The sequence below is a fragment of the Salmo salar genome, chromosome ssa20 (assembly GCF_905237065.1).
Source record: "Salmo salar chromosome ssa20, Ssal_v3.1, whole genome shotgun sequence".
In the NCBI taxonomy this organism is placed as follows: domain Eukaryota; kingdom Metazoa; phylum Chordata; class Actinopteri; order Salmoniformes; family Salmonidae; genus Salmo; species Salmo salar.
In genome coordinates, this window is record NC_059461.1 from 91,378,143 (window position 1) to 91,396,668 (window position 18,526).

Genomic DNA, 18,526 nt, shown 5'->3' on the forward strand with positions numbered 1-18,526 from the left:
TTTGTGTGTTTCGGGGTTTTTGGTTTATGTTCTATGTTATCTGTTTCTATGTGTTTATTCTAGTTCTTATATTTCTATGTTTGTGTATTTTGGGTTGATCTCTAATTGGAGGCAGCTGAATCTCGTTGCCTCTGATTAGAGATCATATTTAAGTATGTTTTTTTTTTCTTCATGGGTTTTGTGGGTAGTTGTTTTTCGTATAGTCCTAGTGTCCTTACGGAACTGTTGGTTGACGGCGATTTATTTCGTTTAAGTGTTCACTTATATATAAATAAAAATAAAAGAAGATGAGCACGATACCCGCTGCAACTTGGTCCACTTGCTACGACGTACCTGACAACGACGATGTGCCTCTCAACTTGCCGTGGTCCAGCACCAGTTTGAATGGTAAAACACCACTTTTGAATGCACAATTTGTTTGAATTATACACAGTAGGTTCGAAGTAGATAGTAGTCGAATAGAATAACTGTAAAAAGCGTAAGCTGACACACATCTGAAAACCTGTTTTGTAGAAGTGCTGACTAAGCGCGAGGAAAAACGATATAAAAAGAGAGAAATATCCCACTGTATATGGTAGGTTAGGATTAGCCGTGTCAATATAGAGTGTGACTTTATTTAAAGTTTTTACAGAACACCACACACTCTACATTCTCAAATAACTGTGACCTGCTCAACAAATGTAGGCATTATCCTTTCATAGTCAATAGCTACAACAACAACAAAAAATTACATTCAGACTTTAAAAATAATGTTTAAACGTAAGGTTATATTTTTGGGGATGGCAACAAAGTGCAGGCATTGGTGGAGGAAACAGGAAGTGTCCGTTGTGAGGAGAAGGGATCAGCCAATCAGACGTCTCCAAACTTCTGCATCATCGCCTTACGGCTGAGCTCATAGGCCAAGAAGAGTGCTCCGTTGGCAGGGAACGTTCTGATCATGGTTGGGGTGAGGCCTGAGTAGAGAGGAGTCACTCCTACAGGAAGAACAGAAATACAGAGGAAGACAGGTTCTGATCATGGTGGGGGTGAGGCCTGAGTAGAGAGGAGTCACTCCTACAGGAAGAACAGAAATACAGAGGAAGACAGGTTCTGATCATGGTGGGGGTGAGGCCTGAGTAGAGAGGAGTCACTCCTACAGGAAGAACAGAAATACAGAGGAAGACAGGTTCTGATCATGGTGGGGGTGAGGCCTGAGTAGAGAGGAGTCACTCCTACAGGAAGAACAGAAATACAGAGGAAGACACGTTCTATCATGTGGGGGTGACCTGTGAGGGCCACTCCTACAGGAAGAACAGAAATACAGAGGAAGACACGTTCTGTGTATAATACTTCATTTCACTGAAAATATAAACTGTCGAACATTTCAGGTACCATCTTATATCACAGTGAACCAATGGTGTACTTTACACCAGTAAAAATACTTTAAAGTACTACTTAAGTAGTTTTTGGGGGTATCTGTACTTTACTTTATTATTGATTAACTTTTACTTCACTACATTCCTAAAGACAATTATGTACTTTTTACTCCATACATTTTCCCTGACAGCCAAATGTACTCATTACATTTTGAATGACTAGCAGGACAGGAAAATGGTCCAATTCACGCACTTATCAAGAGAACATCCCTGGTCATCCCTACTGCCTCTGATCTGGAGGACTCACTAAACAGAGAACATCCCTGGTCATCCCTACTGCCTCTGATCTGGAGGACTCACTAAACAGAGAACATCCCTGGTCATCCCTACTGCCTCTGATCTGGAGGACTCACTAAACAGAGAACATCCCTGGTCATCCCTACTGCCTCTGATCTGGAGGACTCACTAAACAGAGAACATCCCTGGTCATCCCTACTGCCTCTGATCTGGAGGACTCACTAGACAGAGAACATCCCTGGTCATCCCTACTGCCTCTGATCTGGAGGACTCACTAAACAGAGAACATCCCTGGTCATCCCTACTGCCTCTGATCTGGAGGACTCACTAAACAGAGAACATCCCTGGTCATCCCTACTGCCTCTGATCTGGAGGACTCACTAAACAGAGAACATCCCTGGTCATCCCTACTGCCTCTGATCTGGATGACTCACTAAACAGAGAACATCCCTGGTCATCCCTACTGCCTCTGATCTGGAGGACTCACTAAACACATGCTTCGTTTGTAAAGATGTCTGAGTGTGCCCCAGGCTATCCATAAAAAAATGTAAAAAATAAAATGGTGACGTCTGGCTAAATATAAGGAATTTTTTATTATTTATACTTTTACTTTTGATACTTAAGTATATTTTAAACAAAATACATTTAGACTTTTACTCAAGTAGTATTTTACCAGGTGACTATCACTTTTAATTGAGTCATTTTCTATTAAAGTATCTTTTCATTTTACTCAAGTATGACAATTGGGTACTTTTTCCAGCACTGCAGTTTACTGGAAAGAGACACTCCTACTCACTGTGTACAGTATACCCATTTCCATTCACATATATAGTAGTACTATAATTCAGCTATAATGCAGTATCTATTGTATCACTTTGTCCCCTCACCTTCAGTGCGTATGATCCCCATCAAGGTCTTGATGAAGCCTTGCTGTCTGCCTGCGAGGGAGTGGACCTGGATCCTGGACTTCACACAGTCTATGGGATAGACCACCAGCCACAGGCACGCTCCCCCAAACCCACCACTGAACATCAGAGGGACAACGCCTAGAGAGGAGAAGAGGGGAGGGGGGATGGGATGGGATGGGAGGAGTGGGGAGGAGGAGGAGAGGGGAGTGGGAAGGAGGGGGGAGGGGGGTGGTAGGAGTGGGGAGGAGAGGGGAGGGGGGATGGGAGGAGGGGGGAGGGTAGAAGAGGGGATGGGTGGAGAGAGAGAGAGAGAGAGAGAGAGAGAGAGAGAGAGAGAGAGAGAGAGAGAGAGAGAGAGAGAGAGAGAGAGAGAGAGAGAGAGAGAGAGAGAGAGAGAGAGAGAGAGAGAGAGAGAGAGAGAGAGAGAGAGAGAGAGAGAGAGAGAGAGAGAGAGAGAGAGAGAGAGAGAGAGAGAGAGAGAGGCCATTTGGAACACAGTGATTACTCAAATAGTTGCATTGCAAAACTTGAATGAACACATAGATACAACAGGTGTTCGTAATTTCACCATCATACCTATGGCATCCTTTTCAGTGCTCAGATGCTTAGCAAATGTCGTGCGACAGAGCTCGTAGGCTCCGAAGAAGCAGAAATACCCGGGCACCTCCCTGACGATGGTTGTAGTCAAACCCTGGTAGAACCCAAGAGGACCGTCCTTCCTCAACACCGTCCGAACCACGGACCACACCGAACTGGACAGACCCAGGGAGACACAACACAGATATTGGAGGTATGAATCCCACTGCCTTGCAGGTATCTTACCAGAGGCCTCCATCTCATGCATCAAATCAAATCAAATGTATTTATAAAGCCCCTTTTTACATCAGCTGATGTCTCAAAGTGCTGTACAGAAACCCAGCCTAAAACCCCAAACAGCAAGCAATGCAGGTGTAGAAGCACGGTGTTATGTCATCTTATCTTACCTCTTCTGCCCTGAGGGTACCTTGCCGGAGGCCTCCATCTCATGCATGGCCTGCAGACGACACTTGACCAGCTCCGTGGGACAGAGAGCCAGGGAGGAGAAGATGGAGGCTAGGGAGCCTGAACACGCCTTCTGGAGGTCACTAAGGAGAGGACCAGTGATGAGGAATGAAGAAGGAGAACCATAGCAGAGGGAACATGTTTTGCAGTAAATTGGCACAGAACATAAAATCCTAAGACTGGTTAATGTTACACAACTGATAATTAAAGGCCACGTCATGTGAAAGACTTGGAAAGATCATTGTTGAATTACATGCATATACAATTATCTGCTTGGACAGAATTACAATCATGTAAGATCTAGTATTACACACAATACATACTCTATAAGACCCTGTAGAAAGACCCTGTAGAAAGACCCCGTAGAAAGACCCCGTAGAAAGACCCTGTAGAAAGAGCCTGTAGAAAGACAATGTAGAAAGACCCCGTAGAAAGACCCCGTAGAAAGACCCCGTAGAAAGACCCCGTAGAAAGAGTCTGTAGAAAGTCTGTAGAAAGAGTCTGTAGAAAGAGTCTGTAGAAAGACCCCGTAGAAAGAGTCTGTAGAAAGAGTCTGTAGAAAGAGTCTGTAGAAAGACCCCGTAGAAAGAGTCTGTAGAAAGAGTCTGTAGAAAGACCCCGTAGAAAGACCCCGTAGAAAGAGTCTGTAGAAAGACCCCGTAGAAAGAGTCTGTAGAAAGTGTCTGTAGAAAGACAATGTAGAAAGACCCCGTAGAAAGACCCTGTAGAAAGACCCTGTAGAACGACCCCGTAGAAAGACCCCGTAGAAAGACCCCGTAGAACGACCCCGTAGAAAGACCCCGTAGAATGACCCCGTAGAACGACCCCGTTGAACGACCCCGTAGAACGACCCCGTAGAACGACCCCGTAGAAAGACCCCGTAGAAAGACCCCGTAGAAAGAGCCTGTAGAAAGAGTCTGTAGAAAGAGTCTGTAGAAAGACCCCGTAGAAAGAGTCTGTAGAAAGAGTCTGTAGAAAGTCTGTAGAAAGTCTGTAGAAAGACAATGTAGAAAGACCCCGTAGAAAGACCCTGTAGAAAGAGTCTGTAGAAAGAGCCTGTAGAAAGACCCCGTAGAAAGACCCCGTAGAAAGAGTCTGTAGAAAGAGCCTAATATGCAAAGGCTTGTCTTGATGGTCCAATATGACAGTCTAACCTGAGTTCTACGGCTCGGTCCATCCCGGTGATTCGCCGCAACACGTCCTGACAGAAACCATAGCTCATGAAAAGGACAGCGTTCTCTGCGATGTTGGCTATGAGTGCTGGGGTGGCTCCCTGGTACAGCCCTCTCAGACCCATCTGTCTACAGACCCACCAGGTAACATTGACAGGAAACAGCTGTTCAGATTCAGAAAGTCTTGGAGGATAATGGAAGTTGGAAAACTTGGAAAAATGTTTCAATGGAAAAATGAATTTTTTTATACTTCAACCAGATCGTTATGGTGTGTACCCTCCGTCAAGATAAACTATATATACAGCAGTATGTGGACACCTCTTCAAATGAGTGGATTCGGCTATTTCAGCCACACCCGTTGCTGACAGGTGTATAAAATCGAGCACACAGTCATGCAACCTCCTTAGACAAACATTGGCAGTAGAATGGCCCTTACTGAAGAGCTCAGTGACTTTCAACGTGGCACTGTTATAGGATACCACCTTTCCAACAAGTCAGTTTGTCAAATGTCTGCCCTGCTAGAGCTGCCCCAGTCAACTGTAAGTGTTGATATTATGAAGTGGAATCGTCTAGGAGCAACAACGGCTCAGCTGCGAAGTGGTAGGCCACACAAGTTCACAGAACGGGACCGCTGAGTGCTGAAGCGCATAGCGCGTAAAATAATTGTCTGTCCCCAGTTGCAACACTCACTACAGAGTTCCAAACTGCCTCTGGAAGCAACGTCAGCACAATAACTGTTTGTCGGAAGCTTCATGAAATGGGTTTCCATGGCCGAGCAGCCGCACACAAGCCTAAGATCACCATGCGCAATGCCAAGCGTCGGCTGGAGTGGTGTAAAGCTCACCGCCATTGGACTCTGGAGCAGTGGAAACGTGTTCTCTGGAGTGATGAATCACGCTTCAACATTTGACAGTCCGACGGAGGAATCTGGGTTTGGCGGATGCCAGGAGAACGTTACCTGCCCGAATGCATAGTGCCAACTGTAATGTTTGGTGGAGGAGGGATAATGGTCTGGGGCTGTTTTTCATGGTTTGAGCCCCTTAGATCCAGTGAAGGGAAATCTTAACGCAACAGCATACAATGACATTCTAGATGATTCTGTGCTTCCAACTTTGTGGCAACAGTTTGGGGAAGGACCTTTCTTGTTTCAGCATGACAATGCCACCATGCACAAAGTGAGGTCCATACAGAAATGGTTTGTTGAGATCGGTGTGGAAGAACTTGACTGGCCTGCACAAAGCCCTGACCTCAACCCCATCGAACATCCTTTGGGATGAATTGGAATGCAGACTGCGAGCCAGGCCTAATCGCCCAACATCAGTGCCCCAACCTAACTGTGGCTGAATGGAAGCAAGTCTTGTGGCTGAATGTAAGCTAGTCCCTGCAGCAACGTTCCAACATCTAGTGAAAGCCTTCTCAGAAGAGTAAAGGCTATTATAGCAGCTAATGGGGGACCAACTCCAGATTGATGTCCATGATTTTGGAATGAGATGTTGAACGAGCAGGTAACCACATACTTTTGGTCATGTAGTGTATGTGCAGTATATACAGTACCAGTCAAAAGTTTGGACAAACAAGCTGTCATCAAGGCAAGGGTGTCTAATTTGAAGAAATATATTTAGATTTGTTTAACACTTTTTTGGTTACTACATGATACCATATGTGTTATTTCAAAGTGATGATGCCTTCACTGTTATTCTACAATGTAGAAAACAGTAAAAATAAAGATTAAAACCTGGACTGAGCAGGTGTGTCAACTTTTGACTGGTACTGTATTTATATAAAAGGTAAATACACAGGATTTAGGAATAATACCACTGTAAATACACAGGATTCAGGAATAATACCACTGTAAATACACAGGATTCAGGAATAACACCACTGTAAATACACAGGATTCAGGAATAACACCACTGTAAATACACAGGATTCAGGAATAACACCACTGTAAATACACAGGATTCAGGAATAACACTACTGTAAATACACAGGATTCAGGAATAACACTACTGTAAATACACAGGATTCAGGAATAACACTACTGTAAATACACAGGATTCAGGAATAATACCACTGTAAATACACAGGATTCAGGAATAACACCACTGTAAATACACAGGATTCAGGAATAACACCACTGTAAATACACAGGATTCAGGAATAATACCACTGTAAATACACAGGATTCAGGAATAACACTACTGTAAATACACAGGATTCAGGAATAACACTACTGTAAATACACAGGATTCAGGAATAACACCACTGTAAATACACAGGATTCAGGAATAACACTACTGTAAATACACAGGATTCAGGAATAACACTACTGTAAATACACAGGATTCAGGAATAACACTACTGTAAATACACAGGATTCAGGAATAACACTACTGTAAATACACAGGATTCAGGAATAACACTACTGTAAATACACAGGATTCAGGAATAACACTACTGTAAATACACAGGATTCAGGAATAACACCACTGTAAATACACAGGATTCAGGAATAATACCACTGTAAATACACAGGATTCAGGAATAACACTACTGTAAATACACAGGATTCAGGAATAACACCACTGTAAATACACAGGATTCAGGAATAACACTACTGTAAATACACAGGATTCAGGAATAACACTACTGTAAATACACAGGATTCAGGAATAACACCACTGTAAATACACAGGATTCAGGAATAACACCACTGTAAATACACAGGATTCAGGAATAACACCACTGTAAATACACAGGATTCAGGAATAACACTACTGTAAATACACAGGATTCAGGAATAACACTACTGTAAATACACAGGATTCAGGAATAACACTACTGTAAATACACAGGATTCAGGAATAACACCACTGTAAATACACAGGATTCAGGAATAACACCACTGTAAATACACAGGATTCAGGAATAACACCACTGTAAATACACAGGATTCAGGAATAATACCACTGTAAATACACAGGATTCAGGAATAACACCACTGTAAATACGTGTTTTTACCTGTAGGTGGACATGAAGCAGTGGAGGAAGCCTCGGTACATGGATGGGAAGGTCTGCATTTTCACCTTGGCTGTGTCAAATGGCTGGCCACTGAACACACAGGCTGTCCCACCTAAAGGCAACATGGGTGGAGGGAGAAGATGGAGAGGGTTTGAATCACAGATACTGGCTGTGGTTTCCCCTAGGTACAGATTTAGGATCAGAGGAGGGGAGGAGGGAGATGGAGAGGAGACAGAGGAGGAGGAGAGGAGGAGGAGAGGAGGAGGAGGAGGGACATGGAGAAGAAGAGGATGAAGAGAGGAGGAGGGACTAAAACAGAGGAGGAGAGAGAGGAGAGGAGGAGGAGAGAGGAGGAGGAGGGACATGGAGAGGAGACAGAGGATGAGGAGAGGAGGAGGGATATGGAGAGGAGACAGAGGAGGAGGAGAGGAGGAGGGATATGGAGAGGAGACAGAGGAGGAGGAGAGGAGGAGGAGGAGGAGGAGGAGAGGAGGAGGGACATGGAGAGGAGACAGAGGAGGAGGAGAGGAGGAGGAGGAGGAGAGGAGGAGGGATATGGAGAGGAGACAGAGGAGGAAAAGAGGAGAGGAGGAGGGACATGGAGAGGAGACAGAGGAGGAGGAGAGGAGGAGGAGGAGGAGGAGAGGAGGAGGGAGATGGAGAGGAGACAGAGGAGGAAAAGAGGAGAGGAGGAGGGACATGGAGAGGAGACAGAGGAGGAGGAGAGGAGGGAGATGGAGAGGAGGACAACACACAAAATTATATTTTGCTGACTTTTCCTTTTTAACTTTCCCAAAACAGATGACACATTTTAATGTCAGGCCTAGACAGGCCTACTGTAGCCACTCCTAGGCTGGAGGGGTCCTCCTTATTGTTTACAGCCTGCTACACATTGTTAGGGGGGGGTGTCCTTATTGTTTACAGCCTGCTACACATTGTTAGGGGGGGGTATCCTTATTGTTTACAGCCTGCTACACATTGTTAGGGGGGGGTATCCTTATTGTTTACAGCCTGCTACACATTGTTAGGGGGGGGGGGTATCCTTATTGTTTACAGCCTGCTACACATTGTTAGGGGGGGGTATCCTTATTGTTTACAGCCTGCTACACATTGTTAGGGGGGGTATCCTTATTGTTTACAGCCTGCTACACATTGTTAGGGGGGGGTATCCTTATTGTTTACAGCCTGCTACACATTGTTAGGGGGGGGTATCCTTATTGTTTACAGCCTGCTACACATTGTTAGGGGGGGGTATCCTTATTGTTTACAGCCTGCTACACATTGTTAGGGGGGGGGGTGTCCTTATTGTTTACAGCCTGCTACACATTGTTAGGGGGGGGGTGTCCTTATTGTTTACAGCCTGCTACACATTGTTAGGGGGGGGTATCCTTATTGTTTACAGCCTGCTACACATTGTTAGGGGGGGGTATCCTTATTGTTTACAGCCTGCTACACATTGTTAGGGGGGGTATCCTTATTGTTTACAGCCTGCTACACATTGTTAGGGGGGGTGTCCTTATTGTTTACAGCCTGCTACACATTGTTAGGGGGGGGTATCCTTATTGTTTACAGCCTGCTACACATTGTTAGGGGGGGGGTATCCTTATTGTTTACAGCCTGCTACACATTGTTAGGGGGGGGTATCCTTATTGTTTACAGCCTGCTACACATTGTTAGGGGGGGTATCCTTATTGTTTACAGCCTGCTACACATTGTTAGGGGGGGGGTATCCTTATTGTTTACAGCCTGCTACACATTGTTAGGGGGGGGTATCCTTATTGTTTACAGCCTGCTACACATTGTTAGGGGGGGTATCCTTATTGTTTACAGCCTGCTACACATTGTTAGGGGGGGGTATCCTTATTGTTTACAGCCTGCTACACATTGTTAGGGGGGGGGTATCCTTATTGTTTACAGCCTGCTACACATTGTTAGGGGGGGGTATCCTTATTGTTTACAGCCTGCTACACATTGTTAGGGGGGGGGTATCCTTATTGTTTACAGCCTGCTACACATTGTTAGGGGGGGGGTATCCTTATTGTTTACAGCCTGCTACACATTGTTAGGGGGGGGTATCCTTATTGTTTACAGCCTGCTACACATTGTTAGGGGGGGGGTATCCTTATTGTTTACAGCCTGCTACACATTGTTAGGGGGGGGTATCCTTATTGTTTACAGCCTGCTACACATTGTTAGGGGGGGGTATCCTTATTGTTTACAGCCTGCTACACATTGTTAGGGGGGGGTATCCTTATTGTTTACAGCCTGCTACACATTGTTAGGGGGGGGTATCCTTATTGTTTACAGCCTGCTACACATTGTTAGGGGGGGTATCCTTATTGTTTACAGCCTGCTACACATTGTTAGGGGGGGGGGTATCCTTATTGTTTACAGCCTGCTACACATTGTTGGGGGGGGGGGTATCCTTATTGTTTACAGCCTGCTACACATTGTTAGGGGGGGGTATCCTTATTGTTTACAGCCTGCTACACATTGTTAGGGGGGGGTATCCTTATTGTTTACAGCCTGCTACACATTGTTAGGGGGGGTATCCTTATTGTTTACAGCCTGCTACACATTGTTAGGGGGGGGGTATCCTTATTGTTTACAGCCTGCTACACATTGTTAGGGGGGGGGTATCCTTATTGTTTACAGCCTGCTACACATTGTTAGGGGGGGGTATCCTTATTGTTTACAGCCTGCTACACATTGTTAGGGGGGGGGTATCCTTATTGTTTACAGCCTGCTACACATTGTTAGGGGGGGGTATCCTTATTGTTTACAGCCTGCTACACATTGTTAGGGGGGGTATCCTTATTGTTTACAGCCTGCTACACATTGTTAGGGGGGGGGTATCCTTATTGTTTACAGCCTGCTACACATTGTTAGGGGGGGGTGTCCTTATTGTTTACAGCCTGCTACACATTGTTAGGGGGGGTATCCTTATTGTTTACAGCCTGCTACACATTGTTAGGGGGGGTATCCTTATTGTTTACAGCCTGCTACACATTGTTAGGGGGGGTATCCTTATTGTTTACAGCCTGCTACACATTGTTAGGGGGGGGTATCCTTATTGTTTACAGCCTGCTACACATTGTTAGGGGGGGGTATCCTTATTGTTTACAGCCTGCTACACATTGTTAGGGGGGGGGTATCCTTATTGTTTACAGCCTGCTACACATTGTTAGGGGGGGGTATCCTTATTGTTTACAGCCTGCTACACATTGTTAGGGGGGGTATCCTTATTGTTTACAGCCTGCTACACATTGTTAGGGGGGGGTATCCTTATTGTTTACAGCCTGCTACACATTGTTAGGGGGGGGTATCCTTATTGTTTACAGCCTGCTACACATTGTTAGGGGGGGATCCTTATTGTTTACAGCCTGCTACACATTGTTAGGGGGGGGTATCCTTATTGTTTACAGCCTGCTACACATTGTTAGGGGGGGGTATCCTTATTGTTTACAGCCTGCTACACATTGTTAGGGGGGGGGGTATCCTTATTGTTTACAGCCTGCTATACATTGTTAGGGGGGGGGTATCCTTATTGTTTACAGCCTGCTACACATTGTTAGGGGGGGATATCCTTATTGTTTACAGCCTGCTACACATTGTTAGGGGGGGGTATCCTTATTGTTTACAGCCTGCTACACATTGTTAGGGGGGGGGTATCCTTATTGTTTACAGCCTGCTACACATTGTTAGGGGGGGGTATCCTTATTGTTTACAGCCTGCTACACATTGTTAGGGGGGGGTATCCTTATTGTTTACAGCCTGCTACACATTGTTAGGGGGGGGTATCCTTATTGTTTACAGCCTGCTACACATTGTTAGGGGGGGGTATCCTTATTGTTTACAGCCTGCTACACATTGTTAGGGGGGGGGTATCCTTATTGTTTACAGCCTGCTACACATTGTTAGGGGGGGGGTATCCTTATTGTTTACAGCCTGCTACACATTGTTAGGGGGGGGGGTATCCTTATTGTTTACAGCCTGCTACACATTGTTAGGGGGGGGTATCCTTATTGTTTACAGCCTGCTACACATTGTTAGGGGGGGGGTATCCTTATTGTTTACAGCCTGCTACACATTGTTAGGGGGGGGTATCCTTATTGTTTACAGCCTGCTACACATTGTTAGGGGGGGGTATCCTTATTGTTTACAGCCTGCTACACATTGTTAGGGGGGTATCCTTATTGTTTACAGCCTGCTACACATTGTTAGGGGGGGGTATCCTTATTGTTTACAGCCTGCTACACATTGTTAGGGGGGGTATCCTTATTGTTTACAGCCTGCTACACATTGTTAGGGGGGGGGTATCCTTATTGTTTACAGCCTGCTACACATTGTTAGGGGGGGGTATCCTTATTGTTTACAGCCTGCTACACATTGTTAGGGGGGGGTATCCTTATTGTTTACAGCCTGCTACACATTGTTAGGGGGGGGGTATCCTTATTGTTTACAGCCTGCTACACATTGTTAGGGGGGGGTATCCTTATTGTTTACAGCCTGCTACACATTGTTAGGGGGGGGTATCCTTATTGTTTACAGCCTGCTACACATTGTTAGGGGGGTATCCTTATTGTTTACAGCCTGCTACACATTGTTAGGGGGGGGTATCCTTATTGTTTACAGCCTGCTACACATTGTTAGGGGGGGTATCCTTATTGTTTACAGCCTGCTACACATTGTTAGGGGGGGGGTATCCTTATTGTTTACAGCCTGCTACACATTGTTAGGGGGGGGTATCCTTATTGTTTACAGCCTGCTACACATTGTTAGGGGGGGGTGTCCTTATTGTTTACAGCCTGCTACACATTGTTAGGGGGGGGTATCCTTATTGTTTACAGCCTGCTACACATTGTTAGGGGGGGGGTATCCTTATTGTTTACAGCCTGCTACACATTGTTAGGGGGGGGTATCCTTATTGTTTACAGCCTGCTACACATTGTTAGGGGGGGTATCCTTATTGTTTACAGCCTGCTACACATTGTTAGGGGGGGTATCCTTATTGTTTACAGCCTGCTACACATTGTTAGGGGGGGGTATCCTTATTGTTTACAGCCTGCTACACATTGTTAGGGGGGGGGTATCCTTATTGTTTACAGCCTGCTACACATTGTTAGGGGGGGTATCCTTATTGTTTACAGCCTGCTACACATTGTTAGGGGGGGGTATCCTTATTGTTTACAGCCTGCTACACATTGTTAGGGGGGGGGTATCCTTATTGTTTACAGCCTGCTACACATTGTTAGGGGGGGGGTATCCTTATTGTTTACAGCCTGCTACACATTGTTAGGGGGGGGTATCCTTATTGTTTACAGCCTGCTACACATTGTTAGGGGGGGGTATCCTTATTGTTTACAGCCTGCTACACATTGTTAGGGGGGGGTATCCTTATTGTTTACAGCCTGCTACACATTGTTAGGGGGGGGTATCCTTATTGTTTACAGCCTGCTATACAATGTTAGGGGGGGGTATCCTTATTGTTTACAGCCTGCTACACATTGTTAGGGGGGGTATCCTTATTGTTTACAGCCTGCTACACATTGTTAGGGGGGGTATCCTTATTGTTTACAGCCTGCTACACATTGTTAGGGGGGGGTATCCTTATTGTTTACAGCCTGCTACACATTGTTAGGGGGGGGTATCCTTATTGTTTACAGCCTGCTACACATTGTTAGGGGGGGGGTATCCTTATTGTTTACAGCCTGCTACACATTGTTATGGGGGGGGTATCCTTATTGTTTACAGCCTGCTACACATTGTTAGGGGGGGGTATCCTTATTGTTTACAGCCTGCTACACATTGTTAGGGGGGGGTATCCTTATTGTTTACAGCCTGCTACACATTGTTAGGGGGGGGTATCCTTATTGTTTACAGCCTGCTACACATTGTTAGGGGGGGGTATCCTTATTGTTTACAGCCTGCTACACATTGTTAGGGGGGGGTATCCTTATTGTTTACAGCCTGCTACACATTGTTAGGGGGGGTGTCCTTATTGTTTACAGCCTGCTACACATTGTTAGGGGGGGGTATCCTTATTGTTTACAGCCTGCTACACATTGTTAGGGGGGGGTATCCTTATTGTTTACAGCCTGCTACACATTGTTAGGGGGGGTATCCTTATTGTTTACAGCCTGCTACACATTGTTAGGGGGGTATCCTTATTGTTTACAGCCTGCTACACATTGTTAGGGGGGGTATCCTTATTGTTTACAGCCTGCTACACATTGTTAGGGGGGGGTATCCTTATTGTTTACAGCCTGCTACACATTGTTAGGGGGGGTATCCTTATTGTTTACAGCCTGCTACACATTGTTAGGGGGGGGGTATCCTTATTGTTTACAGCCTGCTACACATTGTTAGGGGGGGGTATCCTTATTGTTTACAGCCTGCTACACATTGTTAGGGGGGGGTATCCTTATTGTTTACAGCCTGCTACACATTGTTAGGGGGGGGGGGTATCCTTATTGTTTACAGCCTGCTACACATTGTTAGGGGGGGGTATCCTTATTGTTTACAGCCTGCTACACATTGTTAGGGGGGGGGTATCCTTATTGTTTACAGCCTGCTACACATTGTTAGGGGGGGGGTATCCTTATTGTTTACAGCCTGCTATACATTGTTAGGGGGGGGTATCCTTATTGTTTACAGCCTGCTACACATTGTTAGGGGGGGTGTCCTTATTGTTTACAGCCTGCTACACATTGTTAGGGGGGGGTATCCTTATTGTTTACAGCCTGCTACACATTGTTAGGGGGGGGTATCCTTATTGTTTACAGCCTGCTATACATTGTTAGGGGGGGGTATCCTTATTGTTTACAGCCTGCTACACATTGTTAGGGGGGGGTATCCTTATTGTTTACAGCCTGCTACACATTGTTAGGGGGGGGGTATCCTTATTGTTTACAGCCTGCTACACATTGTTAGGGGGGGGGGGGTATCCTTATTGTTTACAGCCTGCTACACATTGTTAGGGGGGGGGGGTATCCTTATTGTTTACAGCCTGCTACACATTGTAAGGGGGGGGGGTATCCTTATTGCTGCCAGCCTGTTCCACCAAGAGCCCTATAGACCCTGGTCTAAAATAGCGCACTACCCTATGGAACCTGGTTAAAAGTAGTGCACTAGAGGGAAGAGGGTGCAATTCGGGAGGTAATCTAGATGTAGACCTACCTATCGCTCCAGCTGAGAGGTCTATGATGGCCTGGACCACTGGATGAGGTGCCATGATGATGATGATGATGATGCTAAGCTTTCACCACTGGTTATAGAAGGACACACCACTCACAGTAAACATTCACAGGCTGTTATAGAGGAACAAAACCACTCACAGTAAACATTCACAGGCTGTTATAGAGGAACAAAACCACTCACAGTAAACATTCACAGGCTGTTATAGAGGAACAAAACCACTCACAGTAAACATTCACAGGCTGTTATAGAGGAACAAAACCACTCACAGTAAACATTCACAGGCTGTTATAGAAGGACACACCACTCACAGTAAACATTCACAGGCTGTTATAGAGGAACAAAACCACTGTCATGACGTTGGCCTGTGGGTAAGGTTTATGACCCCCCCCCATAAATACCTTTCTCCCTTCCCCTCTCTGACCCTACTGAAGGACTGCTGTCCTGTTAAATATAGAGAGTCTGGGAACATCAAACAAATGGGGAAAGGAACCATATTTTGGTAATAAAACCAGTTGGAAATATGCTTTGGAACGTAATGAGTATGGATGTCAGTTCGGTTGTCATCTGAGACATTATGACTGATGACAGGACGACATAAACTGTACCTGGGAAAGTATACACCCTCTAGTTATCAGAGTCACATGGAATTGTTATGCAATTGAAATGTTTGATATTGAAATTGTTTGTTAGGAGATTAAACGTAATTTTAGCTTCCAAATGAGAGAATTGGGTTTTCATAAGGAAAGTGCCCTGCTTGATCAGTGGCCCACCCCTGTGAAGAGACAGGGGTTATAAACGATGAAACACATCCTTCCCCCTCTCCACTATATAAGCCTTTGATGAAAAGATAACCACATGTTCCAGTACGTGAGGTCTGCAGCCTCTACGTTAGAAGGACACACATGTCAAGTACAGAACTAAGCCAACCTCGGCGTGAGCTTTGGTGGCGAATGGTATGAACTTTGAGCTTATTCACTACAGAAGTGCTACTTCCTAGCCGTTGAGTTAGCAGCGGCCGCTGTAGACGGGGGCTAGGAAAGGACGGACGACGGATCCAGTCTAACAGACAGACGAAGATACCACCACGTATCCAATTTACCACCAGAGACATTCTTCCGAGGACAGGAAGATCTGTTAGCCAACCCGGCCAGCATCTACGACCAATCTACCGAAGCGCAGCTCAGAGTAAATATTTATTGCATTTTCCTTTTCCAAATGGGCGGTAATTTAGAATGCATAAGATAATGTATTTACGATAGGAACAAAGAAACAGCAGCTATGCTAAGTCTTCCCGCTCTTTCATTCAAGCCCAACCCCCTTTCCTTTGTGTAACCAGCCATCATACAGGTTCCGTCCACCGGGACATCATTTGTATTCTGTGTATTTGTAATTCTGTGTGATTAGTTTATTTAGTAAATAAATAATTAAACTCAATTTTACAGTGCCTTCTCCACTTGTTAGCCCAGAGTATACTCTGCTTCCTAAGAATTTAACATTGTTCAATGATCCGAAAAGGGTGTGAACAGACATTTTTGGCGCACCCTGTGTGGACTCTAAAACTAAAACGCACGTTGGGTCATTTTGATAAAACATATTGGAGCCCCCGTGCGAGGAATCTAAAATAGGATGACGCTTTCATTTTGATTCAGCCTATATAAAATTGAAAAGCAGATTACATAATATACCAAGTTTATTATATACATTATGGGAATTGTAGACCGGAATTATTGGTGCGTGTGTGTTCCGGAGAATAGCCTCCGTGTTGTGCTCTGAGGTAGTCAGTGGCGAGCATAAGCTATACAGTTCTGTATGAGGGCTGATAAAGCTGAGAAATAGCGCGTTTTGCCAAACGCTGGGCTATTTCTGCCTCGCGCGTTTCAGACGCGTGTTGGCTAGGTCATTATTAATTACTCGAGCGAGGACAAAGAGCCAGCCGATTGAAATTTAGGAGAGATTAGCTTGACCAGCGATAAGTATCTCTGTCTCTCTCGCGTTTCGATGCGAGTAGACCACGGTGCAGTTCGTTGTTTCCTTCGAGTTCCGGTTAAAACATCGTCAAATATCGCCGAAAAGGGTTTGAACATAATACGTTATAAGTAAAACCTTTCCCTTGCCAAGGGAATCCTATGTTGTGCATTTTTTCAGGCATAAAGTAGCATTAGCTTGCTCGAGATGCTAAGCTAACAAAAGGGAAAACAGCCATTTTGTTTTGTGCCACATTCTAAATCCTCCGCCTTGCTGAACGGAAGTCCCGCCCTGGGTACTTCCGCTTGATTTCAGCGTGTGCCAGCAGGGACCTCTGAAGAGTCACCAGTACTTTCCTTCAAGAAGAATTAGTCAGGTGACACTCAAGTCGTTAGTCGTGATATCCAGACGGATGTCTTATTCAATTGAACTAATAAGTGAAATAGCCAGATTTACATTCTCAAGTGGATCTTTTAAATAATATCCAAATTGATGAGTTTTCTAAATGAGACATTGTAATCTTTTTCCACATTAACCTAGATGAATAAACCTCTCAGGTTAATTCAAGTTTAAATCCCAAATAGCCTATACAGGTTTGATTTATCATTAAAATTGATCAATCAGTAAAATTTGTTTTTTGCAAAACCCATTCAGTAATCCAGTACTGACAGAAGTCCCGCCCCCGCGGGAATCCCATGTGGCTTCGGCCCAAGGAAGAAGTGTACCATAGTGGGGAGTGTTCCCAACATTTAATCTACTGTTTACACTTATGAAATCCAATCAATGGAGATTGTATGGATTATCGTCTCATTCAATTTAATAAGTTAAATTGTTTAACATACCTTAATGTTCTTGCAATCAAATGAGACACTTTTAAACTTCACATCCTCTCAGGTCAATTCAAGTTTAATACCCAGATAGCCTGGCATTGATTAATTAATTCAATTTGCTTTTGCAAATTCATTCACGTCCAACTTCCACATTACTGGTACAGTACTGATGGTTCGTCAACATCTATAAATAGATTAAACTTGTCTTTGCAGCTTCCAATGAATTCCAAACCCAAACATTGAAAAAATTAGGAACATTTTTCCTCTAAATTTTTCGAATAATGTGCAAGCTACCAAAGGAGGTAGTCACCACTCCTCCGCTAATTAGTGAACCTCCACCCATAAAAGGATTGATCTCTGACCTCAGCAGCGATACCAACCCTAATTATGCCATTAGCGAAAAAACAGCCGAAATTGCGAACGCTGTCCAAAATCAATCATCAAACACAGGCTTTGTGACGGTTCTCTCCACTTTAGCACTTATGTATCGCCATCAAAGGTTGGCATCGATCCAATACCACAGTGCACAGCTGAAGCACGTGCAAGACATGGCTAACATGAGGGCAAAGGTGGAGAGAACTGAGCAACTATTGACAAAAGCAGGAAATGAAAACATTCTGCTAGTCGAGGAACTGCGTTTGAAATCGGAAGAATTAAAAGTAATTGCAAATACTTATGACGATGAACGAGCACAAACTCTCCAACAAAATCGTCATCTGCAGGAACAACTCGATTTA

At 44.7% G+C, this 18,526-nt stretch overlaps 1 protein-coding gene across 7 annotated transcripts in view; it reads right to left on the reverse strand.

The window, feature by feature from the left end:
- Positions 1-594: 594 nt before the first annotated feature.
- Positions 595-18,526, reverse strand: part of slc25a15a (solute carrier family 25 member 15a) — a 30,053-nt gene continuing 12,121 nt past the window's right edge. For 3 of the 7 annotated variants that reach the window (XM_045704120.1, XM_045704119.1, XM_045704118.1), the window contains exons 2-8: positions 14,974-15,104; positions 7,795-7,906; positions 4,756-4,902; positions 3,544-3,684; positions 3,137-3,312; positions 2,540-2,698; positions 1,012-1,211 (exon numbers count right to left, since the gene is read on the reverse strand). In XM_045704120.1, the coding sequence (XP_045560076.1) occupies positions 1,054-1,211; positions 2,540-2,698; positions 3,137-3,312; positions 3,544-3,684; positions 4,756-4,902; positions 7,795-7,906; positions 14,974-15,028 (948 nt within the window). In that variant the 5' untranslated portion in view covers positions 15,029-15,104 and the 3' untranslated portion in view covers positions 1,012-1,053. Of the gene's footprint in view, positions 975-1,011; positions 1,212-2,539; positions 2,699-3,136; positions 3,313-3,543; positions 3,685-4,755; positions 4,903-7,794; positions 7,907-14,973; positions 15,105-18,526 lie in introns of those variants that run through there. The other 4 variants (XM_045704116.1, XM_045704115.1, XM_045704117.1 and 1 more) reach the window with 2 other exon arrangements.